The following is a 17,187-nucleotide window of genomic DNA, read 5'->3' as shown; positions in this document are numbered from 1 at the left end:
TACTATTATAACCCTCGTATTTTTTTCAAGGAATCCAGCTGTTTTCTTCTTAACAGTATAGGTTTTCATTACAATCGATCTTCATACGTTCTGGCTTCAACATAAACTCCGGCAAGTGGAATGAAGGGAATGTTCGAATCAATAAATAGCTGCTGCCGGCTCCTCCTCTCCCCACCACCACCACCACCACCACAACACTTACAGGTGAGCTATTCGTGACCATACTTGCTGATTGCCTATTATTATATTCTTTCCATCAAACTATTGCATCACTGCTAAACTTCTTTACTACTGATGCTGCTGCTGCTATTATTGTTGCTATTGCTACTACGATTACTACTACTATACAAATACGCGCGCACACACACACACACACACACACACACACACACACACACAGATATATATATATATATATATATATATATATATATATATATATATATATATATATATATATATATAGAGAGAGAGAGAGAGAGAGAGAGAGAGAGAGAGAGAGAGAGTGTGAAGGGAAGGTGATAGTGTCAAAAAGATAAACAAGAATCCTAACGTTCCCTTGCTCTCCCTCCTCCACACCGTCACCCTATATACACATGACACGATGGTCACGTCTTACATAATAAAAGTGACAATTAGAAGGCGTAGACTAGCTACGTTGTCCTGCACCATGCTACAATAGAGTGACAAGCATTCTTCGTTAACTTGATCAAACGAGTCACTCTACAAATTTTATGAAATGTGTTGTTCCTTTGGTTGTTGTTTGTTGTAGTGGTGTTAGTGGGAGTGGTGATGATGGTGGTATTTCGTTGGTGTTGTTCTGCCATTGGTGCTGCTGCTGCGGTTTATCACATCAAACAAAAGCCAAGGAGAATGTATTCCATATTTCAGTAAGACTACGAAAACATTTTAAGAACATAAGAACGTCTACCATATTTCATTAAACCTAACAAGAAACTCAACGCACACAAAAAAAAAAAAAAAAAATACTCGCTCGTAGTGTAGCGGTTAGTATGCTCGGCTCACAACCGAGAGGGCCCGGATTCAACTCCCGGGAGTGGAGGCAAATTAACGAACATCTTAATGTGTAAGCCCCTGTTCACCTAGAAGTAAATATGTATGGGATGTAACTGGAGGGGTTGTGGCCTCGCTTTCCCGGCGTGTGTTATGTATGATGTGGCCTCAGTCTTACCCGAAGATCGGTCAGTATGAACTCTGATCTCTTTAACGTAAGGGAAAGACTGGTTGGGTGACCAGCAGGCGACCGTATTGAATAACACACACACACACACACACACACACACACACACACACACACACACACGGGGTTCGATTCCCCGGCCGGGTGGAGATATTTGGGTGTATCTCCTTTCACGTGTAGCCCCTGTTCACCTAGCAGTGAGTAGGTACGGGATGTAAATCGAGGAGTTGTGACCTTGTTGTCCCGGTGTGTTGTGTGTGCCTGGTCTCAGGCCTATCCGAAAATCGGAAATAATGAGCTCTGAGCTCGTTCCGTATAGGGTAACGTCTGTGGCTGTCTCGTCAGAGACTGCAGCAGATCAAACTGAGAAACACACGCACACCGCGTAGTGTAGTGGTTAGCACGCTCGACTCACAATCGAGAGGGCCGGGTTCGAATCCCGGTAAGCGGCGAGGCAAATGGGCAAGTCTCTTAATGTGTGGCCTCTGTTCACCTAGCAGTAAATAGGTACGGGATGTAACTCGAGGGGTTGTGGCCTCGCTTTCCCGGTGTGTAGAGTGTGTTGTGGTCTCAGTCCTACCCGAAGATCGGTCTATGAGCTCTGAGCTCGCTCCGTAATGGGGAAGACTGGCTGGGTGACCAGCAGACGACCGAGGTGAGGTGAAATTACACACACACACACACCAGATTCTGAAGGACACTCTTTATAGAATCATGTAAAATAATTAATCTTCCTAAATCTCGCGTGTGGGAAATCAGCGCGGTCTGTGTGTGGAGTAGTGTGGGCAGCCTGGGTGAGGGCGTCGCACAATGTGTTCACTCTTTGCTCAGAAGTGGCAGATTGTTCAAGTACGAGGAATCGGGGAGCACCACTTCTGTGTTGTGGTTATCTCTCTCGGCACAGCACGGCCCGCAACCTCCCCTCTCCCACCCGACACAGGTGAAGGGGCAGTGGAACCTTGCTTTGTGCACACCTTATTGACCCGTATTGATGTAAAAAATTAGCCCACAACAAAGGAAGATGGGGATTTAGCGGGGTGAATGGGATCGAAACCCTTTGTAATAACCACTTGTTGTCACTACCCTACAATCCTCCCAGTTTACAAAGAAAGGAATTAAGAGTTAGATTAAGGTGAGTTTGCATCAAAACAAGGACGATAACATTTCTCTCTAACTCAACTTCGTCCCTTAAAAGACAATGTGTGTGTGTGTGTGTAATTCATAACGGTTGCCTGCTGGTCACCTAGCCATGCAGTCTTTCCCATTACGGAGCGAGCTCAGAGCTCATAGACCGATCTTTGGGTAGGACTGAGACCACAACACACTCCACACACCGGGAAAGCGAGGCCACAACCCCTCGAGTTACATCCCGTACCTATTTACTGCTAGGTGAACAGGGGCCACACATTAAGAGGCTTGCCCATTTGCCTCGCCGCTCCGGGACTCGAACCCGGTCCTTTCGATTGTGAGTCGAGCGTGCTAACCACTACACTATGCGTGTGTGTGTGTGTGTGTGTGTGTGTTTCCATAGCGGTTCACGTAGATCGTGAGTGTAGGCTTTCCCTGGTCACGTTGTTCCCGCAGTGAGGCGACTGGTAGGTCGATACCCCCGCCCATTATGTGTCAATGGTCTGTTTGCGCCTTGATGGGGCGTCGCGACACATGGAGGCGCCCTCATGTTGTAGTTATTGCTGTTATTATTGTTACTATTATTATTATTATTATTTTATTATTATTATTATTATTATTATTATTATTATTATTGTTATCATTATTATTATTATTATATTATTACTATTGTTATTATTATTATTATCATTATTATTATTATTATTATTATTATTATTATTATTATTATTATTATTGTTGTTGTTGTTGTTGTTGATCTTGTTTTAATTGTTGTCATCATCAACAGACAGACAGAGAGAGAGAGAGAGAGAGAGAGAGAGAGAGAGAGAGAGAGAGAGAGAGAGAGAGAGACTTACAAAGGAAACAAGAACATGTGACAGCCAGTCTTGTGTTTCCATCGTGTCATGAAGTCAGCGAGTCAGTCAGTGTCTCTCTCTCTTGAACTGCGACAAACCTTGGCGTGCAACCCACAAGGTTAGACAATCACTTTGCTAAGGTCGCCCCAGAACACGACCCTTTCTTAGATCTTTTCATGATAAGGCTGAAGACAAGATATGCTGGAAGGTGACTAGACGGTGTTAATTTTTCAACACGAGTTTTTACACATTGATTCAAGTATATTGTCGGTGTTCCATTTAGCAGCTACGAAGATCACTGCCACTCACTCGCTAAATTACAGTCCAGTATGTTGAAGTATCATGTATTAAACTAATGGAGCTTGTGGTGTCATGTGATGAATAAAAGATCGCTTCAATACTCGTATATCATTTTGTTAAGTAAATTTACTGGGTTGATCACAAAATGCCAAACTTATACAGTATTTCAGGAGTGAACTCTTTCAGCATTAATGAAGAGAGAGAGAGAGAGAGAGAGAGAGAGAGAGAGAGAGAGAGAGACATGCTGTGTGATAGGTTAGAGACAGACACTATTACGTGTGTGTGTGTGTGTGTGTGTGTGTGTGTGTGTGTGTGTGCGCGCGCATGTAAGTGTGCATGTGTGCAGAGTGGAGTAAGCACGGGCGTGGTCGGGGCGTGGTGGGTGAGGGCCGCTGTTGCATGACTGGCCTCCATCTGGCTGCATCACCTCGCCCCCACCACACGCGAGACGGCACTGGGGCACTGCTCTCCCAGCCCGCACAGACCCACGCACTCACTGACTTATGGCTGCAGTCAACACGAATCTAGCGCTCAAGGGATTCATTTTCAGTAAAATCGAAGTCAATGCATTAAATTTCCTCGAACTTAAGAATTACCTTCAAACATCACCAAATATCATGCGAGAGATTCAACAGCACATCCAAAGTAACTCAGCAACTACTGATGCGCTAAATACATCATAGAGTGGCGAGCGCTAAGAGTAAATACATATACATGGCCATGCCAGGTCGAAAGACAATTACGTGCGGGAAGAGAATAGCAAGGCCGCTACAGGTGCGATGGGGGTGCGGTGTGCTAGGGTGCCGCGACACGGGACGGGTGAGAAGGGCAGTGAAGGGTGCGGCGCGTCTTCACCCAAATGTGGCGTGTGTGTTGATGCCTTATATGCTTTGCTCTGTTGCTGATGTTCATTGGTTTTACCTGAGTGGGGAGCCTTCCGTTCCACGGGTGACTTTGGGAGGTTGTCCTCAAGGGTGGGTGCTGAGTGCTCTGTACCATTTGACTGGATGACTGGACCAGAGGACGGTGGGTCGACCGGCCTAGAGGCCTGGTCCGGCTGGTCAGGAGTGTTGGATCTTACGCTGGTCAGCTCGTCAGGCTGATGCTGCTGCTGCTGCTGATCAGGGGGTGCAGGGGACTTCTCAGGATCCTCCTCGATGGCCTGAACCACTCGGGAAGCGCCGCACCCCATCTCTACCCTACACTACGTTCCTGTGTGGCGCGGGTACCCGATCACTACTCAGCAGCACCCCGCCACTACCCTACATGACAGATCTTCGTGGTGCGGGAGCCACTCACTACAACACCTAAAAACAAGTATACAAAACACACCTGTACTACATGTAGCTAGATACGTGCAGTACACCAATATTACGTTAACAACATCACAGACTATACACGGAAGCAAGGGATAACAAGTCTATCTATTAACATGTCAGTCACCATCGTGACTACAGTGTGAATATCGTAGGTACGCACTTAGTAACAGATACTGTGATTAGAAGACAAGTCTCAAACAAAATCACAAGTCTCAGCTGATTTATATACTTCACATTCAAATATTCTTACAATTGACCAGTAATTCTCTAAATTTAACACATGATGTGTACATACATTGCCAGAGTGGATATGCCTTTGTTGAAAAATAAAAGAGAGAAAAATAAAAATGTCCAAGGATGGCAAACGTTAGAACTCGTATTTAGTGACCTTGAAAGATAGTATGGAGGAGTATAATATTGTAGACCAAAGATGATCGAATATTAATATACACAAGACTTTCATCAAGGCATAACTTTTCTTCTCTGTTGTCAAACTCTCATTACTCGCACTTTCGTTTTCCTCTCCTTCCCACGCAACCTCAACTAGATATTTCATCATAGTTCGGACGAGGCCAAATTAATCTAATGACCCCTCTGCTTTCCATGGGTACTCCACTCTCCATATAAGATGTTTCACACTCCAACACTTCACTCCTACGATAGTTTTACTTTCTACCTCACACTATGTATATTCTACCGTAACTCGGACGACTGCACAATAATAAGATTCCTTTGCTCTACGGTAGCACTCTTGATATTTATTACTGCTGTTAGACATTTCTACCTCCGACAATTTCCTCCGTCTTGCTCGCCAGCGTATACCGTCTCGTGTTTCGGATTCCACTTTAAACTGTTGGTCACTCCACTTTACGGAGTAGGTATATACTTCTTCTCGTGTTCATCCGATCAATAAATGTTCAAAACTCCAGTGCTCTTCGGCTTAATCATTCATGTTTCTTATCACTTAACCACCGGCAGGCCTTGCGGTGCTCTCACTCCGCACGTCAGTGACAGAAACAAACTTTGCGACGGGCCACTTAAAGCCTATGTGGCTTCGAGTCCCACTTATTAATAAACCAAGCAAAAAGCAAACGTGCATTTTTCTTTTCTTCTAAAGATGGTCAAGGAAAGACCGAAAAACGATTCGAGAACAGCAGGACACTGTTAATTCTAAAAAGAATGCACCTCAGTGACCTACTTGCTACGTTGCATAGTGAACAGCTGTTTCTTTTGAACTCAATAATGTAGTCGTTGCTGTTGACTTTAACCAAATCATCACGACATATATATATATATATATATATATATATATATATATATATATATATATATATATATATATATATATATATATATATATATATATATATATATATATATATATATATATATATATATATATATATATATATATATATATATATATATATATATATATATATATATATATATATATATATATATATATATATATATATATATATATATATATACTAGCTGGACTTCAACTTATCAATTTATTCTCGACGTTTCACGTTAACATAGAAGGTATCTTCAGGATCTACAAAAGTTGTATTAACTAAATACACATATAAAAAAGTTCAGTCTTACACTGACTTTATAAAAGCATTTCAAAAGGACAAAAGAATAAATAAATAAAGAAGGTAAAACCGAACAAATGGCTCACAATACACGGATAAAAACTAACTAACAGTTACAATAACAAGACACACAAAAACATTGATATAAAGTGGAAAAAAAAAAAAAAAACATTCAGGGAGCAACCTGTGTTTGCGCTACGGAGTGGTAGAAGAACCGCACACACAGGTTGGTCTCCGAGTATGGTTTTTTCACTTTATATCTATGTGTTTTGTGCGTCTTGTTATTGTAACTGTTAGCTTTTTTTTCATGCATTGTGAGCTAATTGGTCTGTTTTACCCTTTTTAATCTTTTTTATCTTTTTGAAATGTTTAATAAAGTCAGTGTAAGACTTAAAGTTTTCATATGTGTATTTAGTTAATACAACTTTTGTAGATCCTAAAGATGCCTTCTATGTTAAGGTGAAACGTCGAGAATAAATGAAGAAATTGAAGTCATGCTGGTATCCCTGTTTCCTCCTTATGTACATGTTCTACTATAAATGTATATGTATGTATGTATACGTGTGTGTGTGTATATATATATATATATATATATATATATATATATATATATATATATATATATATATATATATATATATATATATATATATATATATATATATATATATGTCGAACTGTATCGACTACTCTAAATACACAGAGCCGCATAAGTGAGGCATATGATTATATTCAACAATGATGCATCACGTGCTGCACTTCGACTGTGGGACCTGCCGAGCCTGGCCCGCCTGATCGACAGTGAACCTTTACGTTTACATGAATGGTTTGTGGATCGTTGTTTGTCGGTGTTGACAGAAATAAATAGATAAATAAATAAATAAATACATTATAAAATCGAATAAGTAAATGATAAACTGATAAATTAAATAAGTAAATGAAATACGGAATACTGCAAAAGACTGGACTTTCGTTCATTTTAAAAGATAATATATTTTGGGACATCTTTGTAAAATGATGGGAGGGAACGTAAATCTCTCTCTCTCTCTCTCTCTCTCTCTCTCTCTCTCTCTCTCTCTCTCTCTCTCTCTCACGACGAAACTATTTTTTTTTCCCGTCATTAACAATACTAGAAAATTTGGAGTGACGCAGTGGGAACGAGTGCACTGAATAAAGCAGGTCATCAGCGGGTCCGCTGGAAAACGATGAATTATCATCCTATAGTCTGACATCAGCAACCTCATCGTGTTAATATTGTCTGGGGCAAATTATATCAAGGAGTGCAGAGTACATACTCGTATATGCACACACCTGTGGTTAGCAAGGGTTCCAGTCTGAGGCTTCAGTATTAATGTGGCTGTGTTCTCTAACGCAAGTAAGTACTATACGAGATATACTGGACGTGGCCGAGGAGTTGTAAGTTCGCTGTCCCATTGTGTGCTGTGTGAGTTGTCTCAGTCGTACTTGGTGATCGGTTAGTATAAGCTCCAAGTTCTTTCCGAAAGGGAGCAGAATTGTTCAGGGCATGGGAGCAAAATGTTGAGGTGGATAATGGATCACAGATACGAAGGAGGGGTGGGCTTCAGGACGGCAACAAAGTTACATGCATCCACCGAGATTATTACCCCCACAAAAGCTTTTCGTCTCATCAACTCCCTTCCTCTGATTAACTGTCTTCAGCCTCTTTCTCACCGCCGAAATATTGCATCTCTTTCTATCTTTTATCGCTATTTTCATGCTAACTGTTCTACTGATCCTGCTAACTGCATGCCTCCCCTCCTCCTGCGGCCTCGCTGTATAAGGCTTTCTTCTTCCTCTCATCCCTATTCTGTCCAACTCACTAACGCAAGAGTTATCCAGTACTCTCAATCATTCATACCTTTCACTGGTAAACTCTGGAACTCCCTCCCTGCATCTGTATTTCGACTTGTCTTCATTTAAGAGGGAGGTATCGAGGCATTTGCTCCCTAATTCTGGCTGACGCTTTTCCACTTTTTAGAGAGCCAGCACTCAAGTGGGCCTTTTTTTTTTTTTATCTTTTCTTTGTTTTTGCCCTTGGCTGGCCCTCTTCCCTACATAAAAATAAAAAAAATTGTATTCCAAACATCGGTCTGTGAGATACGTTCCACAATTAATGTTTCGTCAACGCTTTGTTATGATTATGATAGTGATGATTTCTACGATTACTACTACTACTACTACTACTACTACTACTACTACTACCAGTAGTAGTAAAGTACTACTACTACTACTACTACTACTACTACTACTACTACTATAATTAGTAGAAGAGTAATAGTAGTAGTGGTAGTAGTACTAGTAGTAGCAGTAGTAGTAGTAGTTGCAGTAGTAGTAGTAGTAGTAGTAGTAGTAGTAGTAGTAGTAGTAGCAGTAGTAGTAGTAGTAGTAGTAGTAGTAGTAGTAGTAGTAGTAGTAGTAGTAGTAGTAGTAGTAGTAGTAGTAGTAGTAGTAGTAGTAGTAGTAGACGTTATTATGTAAGGGGTTATTATTTGTCATGATAAGTCTCAAGAAGTATGAATACTCTAAGGAAAGAGAGAAGTTCTTATAAGTACAAGCCACATCATAGGTGTGTGAGGGCCTCTGGATATCATGGAAGCTGCAGATATTACATTAAAGAATGAAAAGTGGCACCAGTGCAGATATTATTAGAAATAAGTAAACAAGGGAAAATATGAGAAATATTAGGCCATTCCGCAAAGAAATTTATTTCAAGTTAATTAACTTTATAGCACCAGTGATGAGAAATGCGCTATGTGAGGCAGTGGACAGCCGCCAACTATGTGTGAGGCGCTGTGTGTGGGTGGGTGCACTAGGTGAGGTGTGATGAACTGTAGTGTGTTGAAGTATTGTACGTGTAGGCTAATGCAGGCGCACTAGTTCAAGTAAAGGTAAAGGTGTAGATACGTCAGTTGAAATTAATAAGTTAGAAGTGAAGTGTATAATAAATTGGTGAACACTTTGCACTGTATTGTTAGAATAATATTGTGTTTTTCCGTAATCTTGAGCTACAGTCCTTTATACCTGTCAAGAAATTACTCACAATTGCATTCATTTTATATTTCAATTAAAAATAATTCTTAAAAATTTCTTTGATTTTTCTCATCTACGATTTTCTTAATTATTTTAGCAAGTAAAACAGTTCAGTAGAATGCTGTGATCACTGCAGGAGAAAAGTTTATTTCTATTGCCACAACAGCCTTTAGTTTCCGGCGGGTGCACACATCCCGCCCTGCACCATCACGCACACCAGACACGACACTCCCTCACCACACCGACACGCGCCACCACTGAGTGAGTAACATCGTGCCTGCCACCTCGCCACGGCCGCCCCTTCCTTCGCCCCACTGCCTGTCTATGACCATCTCACCCGATCACTTACGTAGCATTAGCTAATACCGGATTTTTTTTTTTTTTTTATTCCTGCCTATAATCCAATATCAGCGCGCTCATATATAAATAAATAAATAAATAAATAAATAAATAAATATATATATATATATATATATATATATATATATATATATATATATATATATATATATATATATATATATATATATATATATAGTTTAGTGTGTCAACACTCACTTTATCCATTGATGTAAAATGTAGCCATAATCACCAATAATTCGGAACTATTAGCACGAATGACCTTTATTTTCTTCCACGTTTGAAATATGTACCAGATAATTATCCAATGGTAGGTCATGAAAATTATATGCCTTATATCTGAGAAGGAAACCCTAAGAGTAAAGGAAAATTGTTAATATCAAGAGCAAAAACTCCTTACAATATAGAAAGCCACTTTAGAGAATAAAGTAAAAACCAGTACGCCAAGGCGACTCATGGGCGGATTGTGTTGTCTCCCTGGTGACGACATGTAACACAGCTGCGGTGCCCCAGACGGGTGGACAGGATCGATTTCCTCCATATTAACCGTAATGACGCTCGTCGCGGCTTACTGACATACATTCGACAACAGTGTGGTGGAGCCGTTCTCCATGGCATGTTACCACCTTCCTGGCGCTGTCCGAGGGTTCACTCGGTACTACTGGAAGGGGACTGTCCTGAAGGCAGTCAGGATCGGCTTGTGGATGTGAAACTCTGTCATCAGATATACAAAGGATGAGTGAGAGTTTGATAGTCATATATGCATTTCATGTACAAGTTGACCTTTTTTACTTTGTACGCAATAAGGATAGCGTTATAGGTACTTGTCACTTGTATCCGTGAGAACCTCTTACCACACACACACACACACACACACACACACACACACACACACACACGGCCCGGTAGCTCAGTGGTTAGAGCGCTGGCTTCACAAGCCAGATGACCGGGGTTCGATTCCCCGGCCGGGTGGAGATATTTGGGTGTGTCTCCTTTGACGTGTAGCCCCTGTTCACCTAGCAGTGAGTAGGTACGGGATGTAAATCGAGGAGTTGTGACCTTGTTGTCCCGGTGTGTGGTGTGTGCCTGGTCTCAGGCCTATCCGAAGATCGGAAGCAATGAGCTCTGAGCTCGTTCCGTAGGGTAACGTCTGGCTGTCTCATCAGAGACTGCAGCAGATCAAACAGTGAATTACACACACACACACACACAGGGTAAATTTTATAGTCGCTTCATTCCATCCTTTTCATTACGGAGACAAGAAGGATGCCCAAATGAATCAGTATACACCGACACGGTTGTCACGAAACACGTGCGTTTGTTCCATCTTTTCAGGAATAGTGAGAGACAACTGCATATAAATGTCAAATGTTTGAACTTCTTAAAAAAGGAAAAGCTTTCCAAGCAAAAACATTAATATCTTGTGTATAGCATTATGCACTTAATTTATTGCATACTTACATTTCTTAAAGGCGGTGTCACACTAGCACTTTTTTCGTCGATTAATGCGATTTTTGTCTAGTTTTCAATGTTTCGCATGAACTTATCACATGAATTTGTCAGACGATAGGGATCGTTTCCGTCTGCAAATTTTCCGCCTTTGTTTACATACCAAGACCAAGACCACAAGACTTGCCGCGTCTCCTCAACCTGCTTCTACGTGCATTGGTTCTACCACTAACCATGAACGCATCCATGCACGCTTTTTGGCTTGTTTAGCTCGTCTAAGTTTCGTAATACACAGTATTACGTTCAGAGCAGCGTATCTTTGCCGCAGCGTTTGTTTACATTGTCGGGAAGTGACGACGAAACACCGTTTGTGTGTGACAGGCCGCAGCCAAAATATTGTCGATTTCCTGAAAAACGACGGAAAAAGTAGACGGAAAAAGTGCTAGTGTGACACCGCCTTTAACTGAGTTTAAACTCCACTCGCGTGGCGTTCTGCTGGCTGGTCCGGTGTAACTCAAACTCAGCACTCATAACCTGAACACCTGCTAAACTTTAGTTTTTGGTTTTTTTTAAGTTATCTTGAGTGGTTCATATTTCAACATATAATCTGCAGTAGTAAATTTGATCTGACTCACATTACAAGTCAGGAGAGAGGAATATTAACATTATGAATTAGATAAAATGTCTTAATACCCACCAAAATATAGTAATGACAAATGAAAATTGAAGTAGATAGTAGAGACACTAAAAGAGAGGAACAATTACAGCAGTCCATTGGATAAAGGTAACGCCACAACCTATTGCATTGTAAATATATAGCTAAAAAATTTAGTGCTGACTGATTATGTACATAATTTTGTTGCTCCCCCCTTCATACCATCTCTCTCTCTCTCTCTCTCTCTCTCTCTCTCTCTCTCTCTCTCTCTCTCTCTCTCTCTCTCTCTCTCTCTCTATTTTTCTTTATTAATCCCTCTTCACTTTTATATCATTCTCTTCCACTTCTTCCTCTTTTCCTTCTCTCTCCTTTAACTACTCGTTTTCCTCCCGCTTCCCTCGTCTTTCTTTCTTATTTACTCATGCTGCATCCCTTTCCCCTTTAAGTGAACGAAGGTGACAGATCTGTAGGTCATTCCTAAGATGCTTCATCACGCTACTCTGTACTAACTGCTAACAGAATGAACACCGGTGGAGTGGCTAGCGTGGGGCAGAGATGAGGCTAAGTGATAGCGCTTTCACTCTTCCCAAGACGTTTCTCTCGCTCTGACATGTTGCTTCGTACTCTGAAACGCTACATTAAGGATATTCCAGTTGAAGTTACACTGTTTTTTTTTTATTTATTTATTTATTATTTTTTTTATTACCGTTCTAGTGACAGATTAACAAGATTTCTACCTGTTAACAGGAGAAATACTCTTGTGAACGCTGCTAATCATCTTTGTGACATTGAAAATTAGTCGTGGTGAGGGAGTAAAGGGATTCTGAATACGTGTGTGTGTGTGTGTGTGTGTGTGCTGACCACGGGTCTCCATTCCACTGTGTAAATGTCAGCATGACCTCATGAATCTATCACGGCCTTAGGGCACTGCCTGCTCCCGCACACACACACACACACACACACACACACACACAGCTCACTACTAACAGCATCATCATCGTTAGACTCAGAACACACCCACACTACTTCACCAGTGACGCATTCCTAGCCGTGCCGCTCTCTTTCCATCACTCCGTCAGCAGCTCACAGGACAGGCCCACCGCCACCCATGCTACCACATTCCCACAGTAAGACAACAATGACACACACACACGTCTGGCTGTCTCGTCAGGGACTGCAGCAGATCAAACAGTGAAACACACACCTCACAAATACCACCCCTGCATCTCTATTTCGACCTGGTCAAAGAAGATGGCTAGTCACTCCTCTTCACTTGGCCTCCACAGCCTGCACTTGAGCAAGACTGCCGGACTCCTTAGTCATAGCTAGTGATCTGATCTGAAGGAGTCTCAACAGAATGACTGCCTTATCTTGCACCTGGCGGCTACTCTCAGTTCGAAAGCCTCCTCGCATCTTTTAAATCAATGATGAACACTTTTGTCATCGTATCTCAGCTCATCTGCGCTCCTTGGCAGCAATACACATAGGATGGGTGATCAAGATGTATGTATACCTTAGCCATTTTGGCACAATGAATCCCCGTCATCGCCTCATGCACCGTCTCTGTGCATCACTATAATATAGCTCTTGTGGCCTGCAGCTTGACATTTAAAACAAAGCATCTCTCTCTCTCTCTCTCTCTCTCTCTCTCTCTCTCTGACAGCAGCATCTTATTCAGAATAGTGTTTTTGTCAGATGATATGAAATATTTTTACTTGCGATAGAAGTTAAATCGTTCGTAAGAAATAAGACATCTCTCTTTTGATTTTACTCGTATTACGTCGTTTAATTTGGATCATGTTAGAGTTTTAATACGTTTAATTCACAACCACTTGATCGCTAATTGGTCAGGCGATAAATCAACTATTCCGTGTCAGAGTCTATGTTTATGAGGAAACTTGTCGTCTTCCCTCTCACCTCAGCTACGTATAACTTTAAGTGAGAAAACCAAGCCGGAGAAATAGTTAAGAAAGATAAGAAAGAAAAAAAGGCAACAAGAAGAATGGGGCAACAACAACAATGGGTACTGATGCCGTCATTATTATTATTATTATTACTATTATTATCATTATTATTATTATTGTTGTTGTTATTATTATTATTATTATTATTATTATTATTATTATTATTATTATTATTATTATTATTATTATTATTATTATTATTATTATTATTATTATTGTTATTACGACGATAAAGTGGAGTCCTCGCGTGATACAACCCACTAATGGAAACTTGGTTTGGGAGAATTCCGTGTCTGCTTTATGGATGCCAGAAGGAGGAAAACAGATGCAAACGTTGTGTGTGTGTGTGTGTGTGTGTGTGTGTGTGTGTGTGAGAGAGAGAGAGAGAGAGAGAGAGAGAGAGAGAGAGAGAGAGAGAGAGAGAGAGAGAGGTGGGGGATACAGAAAGACACACACACACACACACACACACACACACACACACACACACACACACACACACACCGCAAACATTGAATAATCGACAGCAATCACAGAACATACACAGTCCTTAACTTCATTCCTGCTTTCGGTTTACTGTGTGGTCGGCTCAGATTCAGTCGGGAGAATAATAGGTTTTAACTTCTTAGTTCTTACATCAGCCAAAAAGTAATAGACACCTCAACATATCTGTACACATTTTTTTTTTTTCAAACTACGCAGATGATGTAAAGAAGAAGACGAAATCAAATGATTTCCACTTACGAAGATTCCACCTCAAAATAATTCCCCATCGATAGATTTTCTGTACCGTAACGTAACACAAGCTTTCACAAACAAACGTAAAGAAAACATAAATCACCGGAGAAAGAGATGATCGAAAGAATATTGAGATGAAGAACGTGGATGAAAAAGGGGAAGGAGAGAAGAGACGAAAATTAGTAACAGGAAGGAGTCGATTAATCATGAAAAAAAAAAAAAAAAACTTATATCAGCAATTTGTAACGTGACTATTTACCTCAGAGATGCTTTTTAATTACAGAAAGTTTCCCTGTAATACTAAAAGATGAATCGATCGTCAAATACTTCAATCGCTCAACCCTTTACTTGCTAATGCTACCTCATCTAAACAGCCCTTCATGATTTGTGACAAATCCTTTACCACTTTCTCCAAACCTGTATTCGATTTACTGTTGCATTTCTTTGACCCTTTCAACACAACTGCTCTAGGTTCGTCGCCTGCTTTCCGATTTACTACACGCATTTCTACGTCCAATTTCACCTGCCACAACTGAAAACTGTTATGTTAAATACCATGATATATAGATCATATATTTGTATGTATGATCCAGTGTGAAATAAGGGAGCGAACATTACGAATGTGTCTAAAAGAAAAAAAAAAAAAGAGGGAAAAAAAAAAGCACGAATGACCGGACTAGGTTTTTTTTTTGTTTTGTGACTGGGGACAGTCAATCAAGGTACCAGTGTAGGCGTGTATCTTGACCCACCTGCGTCAGACAAAGAAGAGGACATGGTTCTGGAGGCTATTGGTTGTGCTGAGGAGCGTGACAGACGCGTGACGGCCGATGGGCGGTTGCTGAACTGACCTGAAAGGAATCCGGAAGTTGCGTCCCGGTGGACATGCGCATTCTGACCGATATTCTGGATGATCCGGCGCAGCATTCCTCGGCGCTGCCACGAGGAAGAAAGTAATTCAGTTGTAATCCTTTGACTGTTAATGACAGTTTAAGTAACCTAGATCATCACACACACACACACACACACACACACACACCTCTTAACAGGGCCTGGCAACCAGCGGGATTTTTTTTTTCCAACACTTTGTTTTCCCTTGGCCAGTGCCCTTGTAATGTAAAAAAAAAACACACACACACACACACACACACTCGCTTTCCCGGTGTGTGGAGTGTGTTGTGGTCTCAGTCCTACCCGAAGATCGGTCTATGAGCTCTAAGCTCGCTCCGTAATGGGGAAGACTAGCTGGGTGACCAGCAGACGACCGAGGTAAATCACACACACACACACACACACACACACACACACACACACACACACACACACACACACACACACACATACACATACAGGAGAATAATGATAATAGTAAAGATAATAGTTTATTATTATTATTATTATTATTATTATTATTATTATTATTATTATTATTATTATTATTATTATTATTATTATTGTTATTATTATTAATAATATTATTATTATTATCATTATTATTATCATTGTTGCTGTTGTAATTTTCATTATCATTATTATTATTATTATTATTATTATTATTATTATCATTATTATTATTATTATTATTATTATTATTGTATTACATTATTATTATTATTATTATGGATAGCACTGCCTGACATGGTTGCATCGCACCGTACGCCTATCACAGGGTGAGGACAGTCCATCCCTTTGAAGGGTAGCTTTTCTCTGAAAGGGTGAGGCTGTCTTTCATGTTTGTTAGAAAAGCCGAGGCGAGGGTCTCCTTTGCTGAGAACTGTTTTTAGCCAGTCAGCAGTAAGGGATATACATAGTATATGTCTCACGGTCAGTTAGGCACATGTGCGTGACGATGGAGAGGATGCTCCTTGAAGTTCTTTGTGAGTTCCAAATTACATTAATCTATCCACCGAGCCACGAAGGCCCAAACACGGTCAGTGTAGCACGTTGCAGCCTGTAGATCAGAGGTTCTCAACCTGGGGTACGCGTACCCCCAGGGGTACGTAAGAGGTTGAGTGTACTAATACGTGGCAGGTTTCTCAAAATCCTTCAATTTTGAATAACTGCAAACCTGTTTGTAGTGTTCAATGTGACCTACATGTGCTAGGCTAGATGTGTCCTCCACTACAACCAGGACACGTTAACATAGACATAGACATAGATGTATTTGGCTCAGACTTTTACAAAGTATGGAGCACAGCTTTCAAACACTATTTTGCACATATGTTTACACAATTTTCATATCTACTAAAACCGTCTTAATACTGCCTTGGAGAACATAGCTAGATCATTTTATCCCGCACCGAGAATCCTGGAATAACTTAACAAATTTGAACTGGTTTGGTAGGTTTTTATAATATATCGACATTAATTGGTTCCTCAATCTCAAGATTACTTGATCCTTACATAGAAACAGAACATGGTATTCATCTCCTATTTCATTTTCATTAAATTTTGTGCAAATTCTTTTTTCTCTAAGTGTGCATGCTGTTGTATCTTTCAGTGATAGTCTATGGTTGCCAGTTCTGAATCTACACAAGGAAATTCTTCCTTGTTTTGGTAATCTTACT

At 40.6% G+C, this 17,187-nt stretch overlaps 1 protein-coding gene across 3 annotated transcripts in view; it reads right to left on the bottom strand.

The window, feature by feature from the left end:
* Positions 1-15,476, bottom strand: part of LOC123520014 — a 33,572-nt gene extending 18,096 nt beyond the window's left edge. For 2 of the 3 annotated variants that reach the window (XM_045281807.1, XM_045281809.1), the window contains exons 1-2: positions 15,373-15,476; positions 4,408-4,793 (exon numbers count right to left, since the gene is read on the bottom strand). In XM_045281807.1, coding sequence (XP_045137742.1) covers positions 4,408-4,678 — 271 coding nt within the window. In that variant the 5' untranslated portion in view covers positions 4,679-4,793; positions 15,373-15,476. The remainder of the gene's footprint in view (positions 1-4,407; positions 4,794-15,372) is intronic. The other variant, XM_045281808.1, reaches the window with a different exon arrangement.
* Between the last annotated feature and the right edge of the window lie 1,711 nt (positions 15,477-17,187).

The sequence above is a fragment of the Portunus trituberculatus genome, chromosome 46 (genome assembly GCF_017591435.1).
Source record: "Portunus trituberculatus isolate SZX2019 chromosome 46, ASM1759143v1, whole genome shotgun sequence".
Classification (NCBI taxonomy): domain Eukaryota; kingdom Metazoa; phylum Arthropoda; class Malacostraca; order Decapoda; family Portunidae; genus Portunus; species Portunus trituberculatus.
Note: the sequence above shows the minus strand (reverse complement) of the source record. Positions and strands in the feature narration are given on the sequence as shown.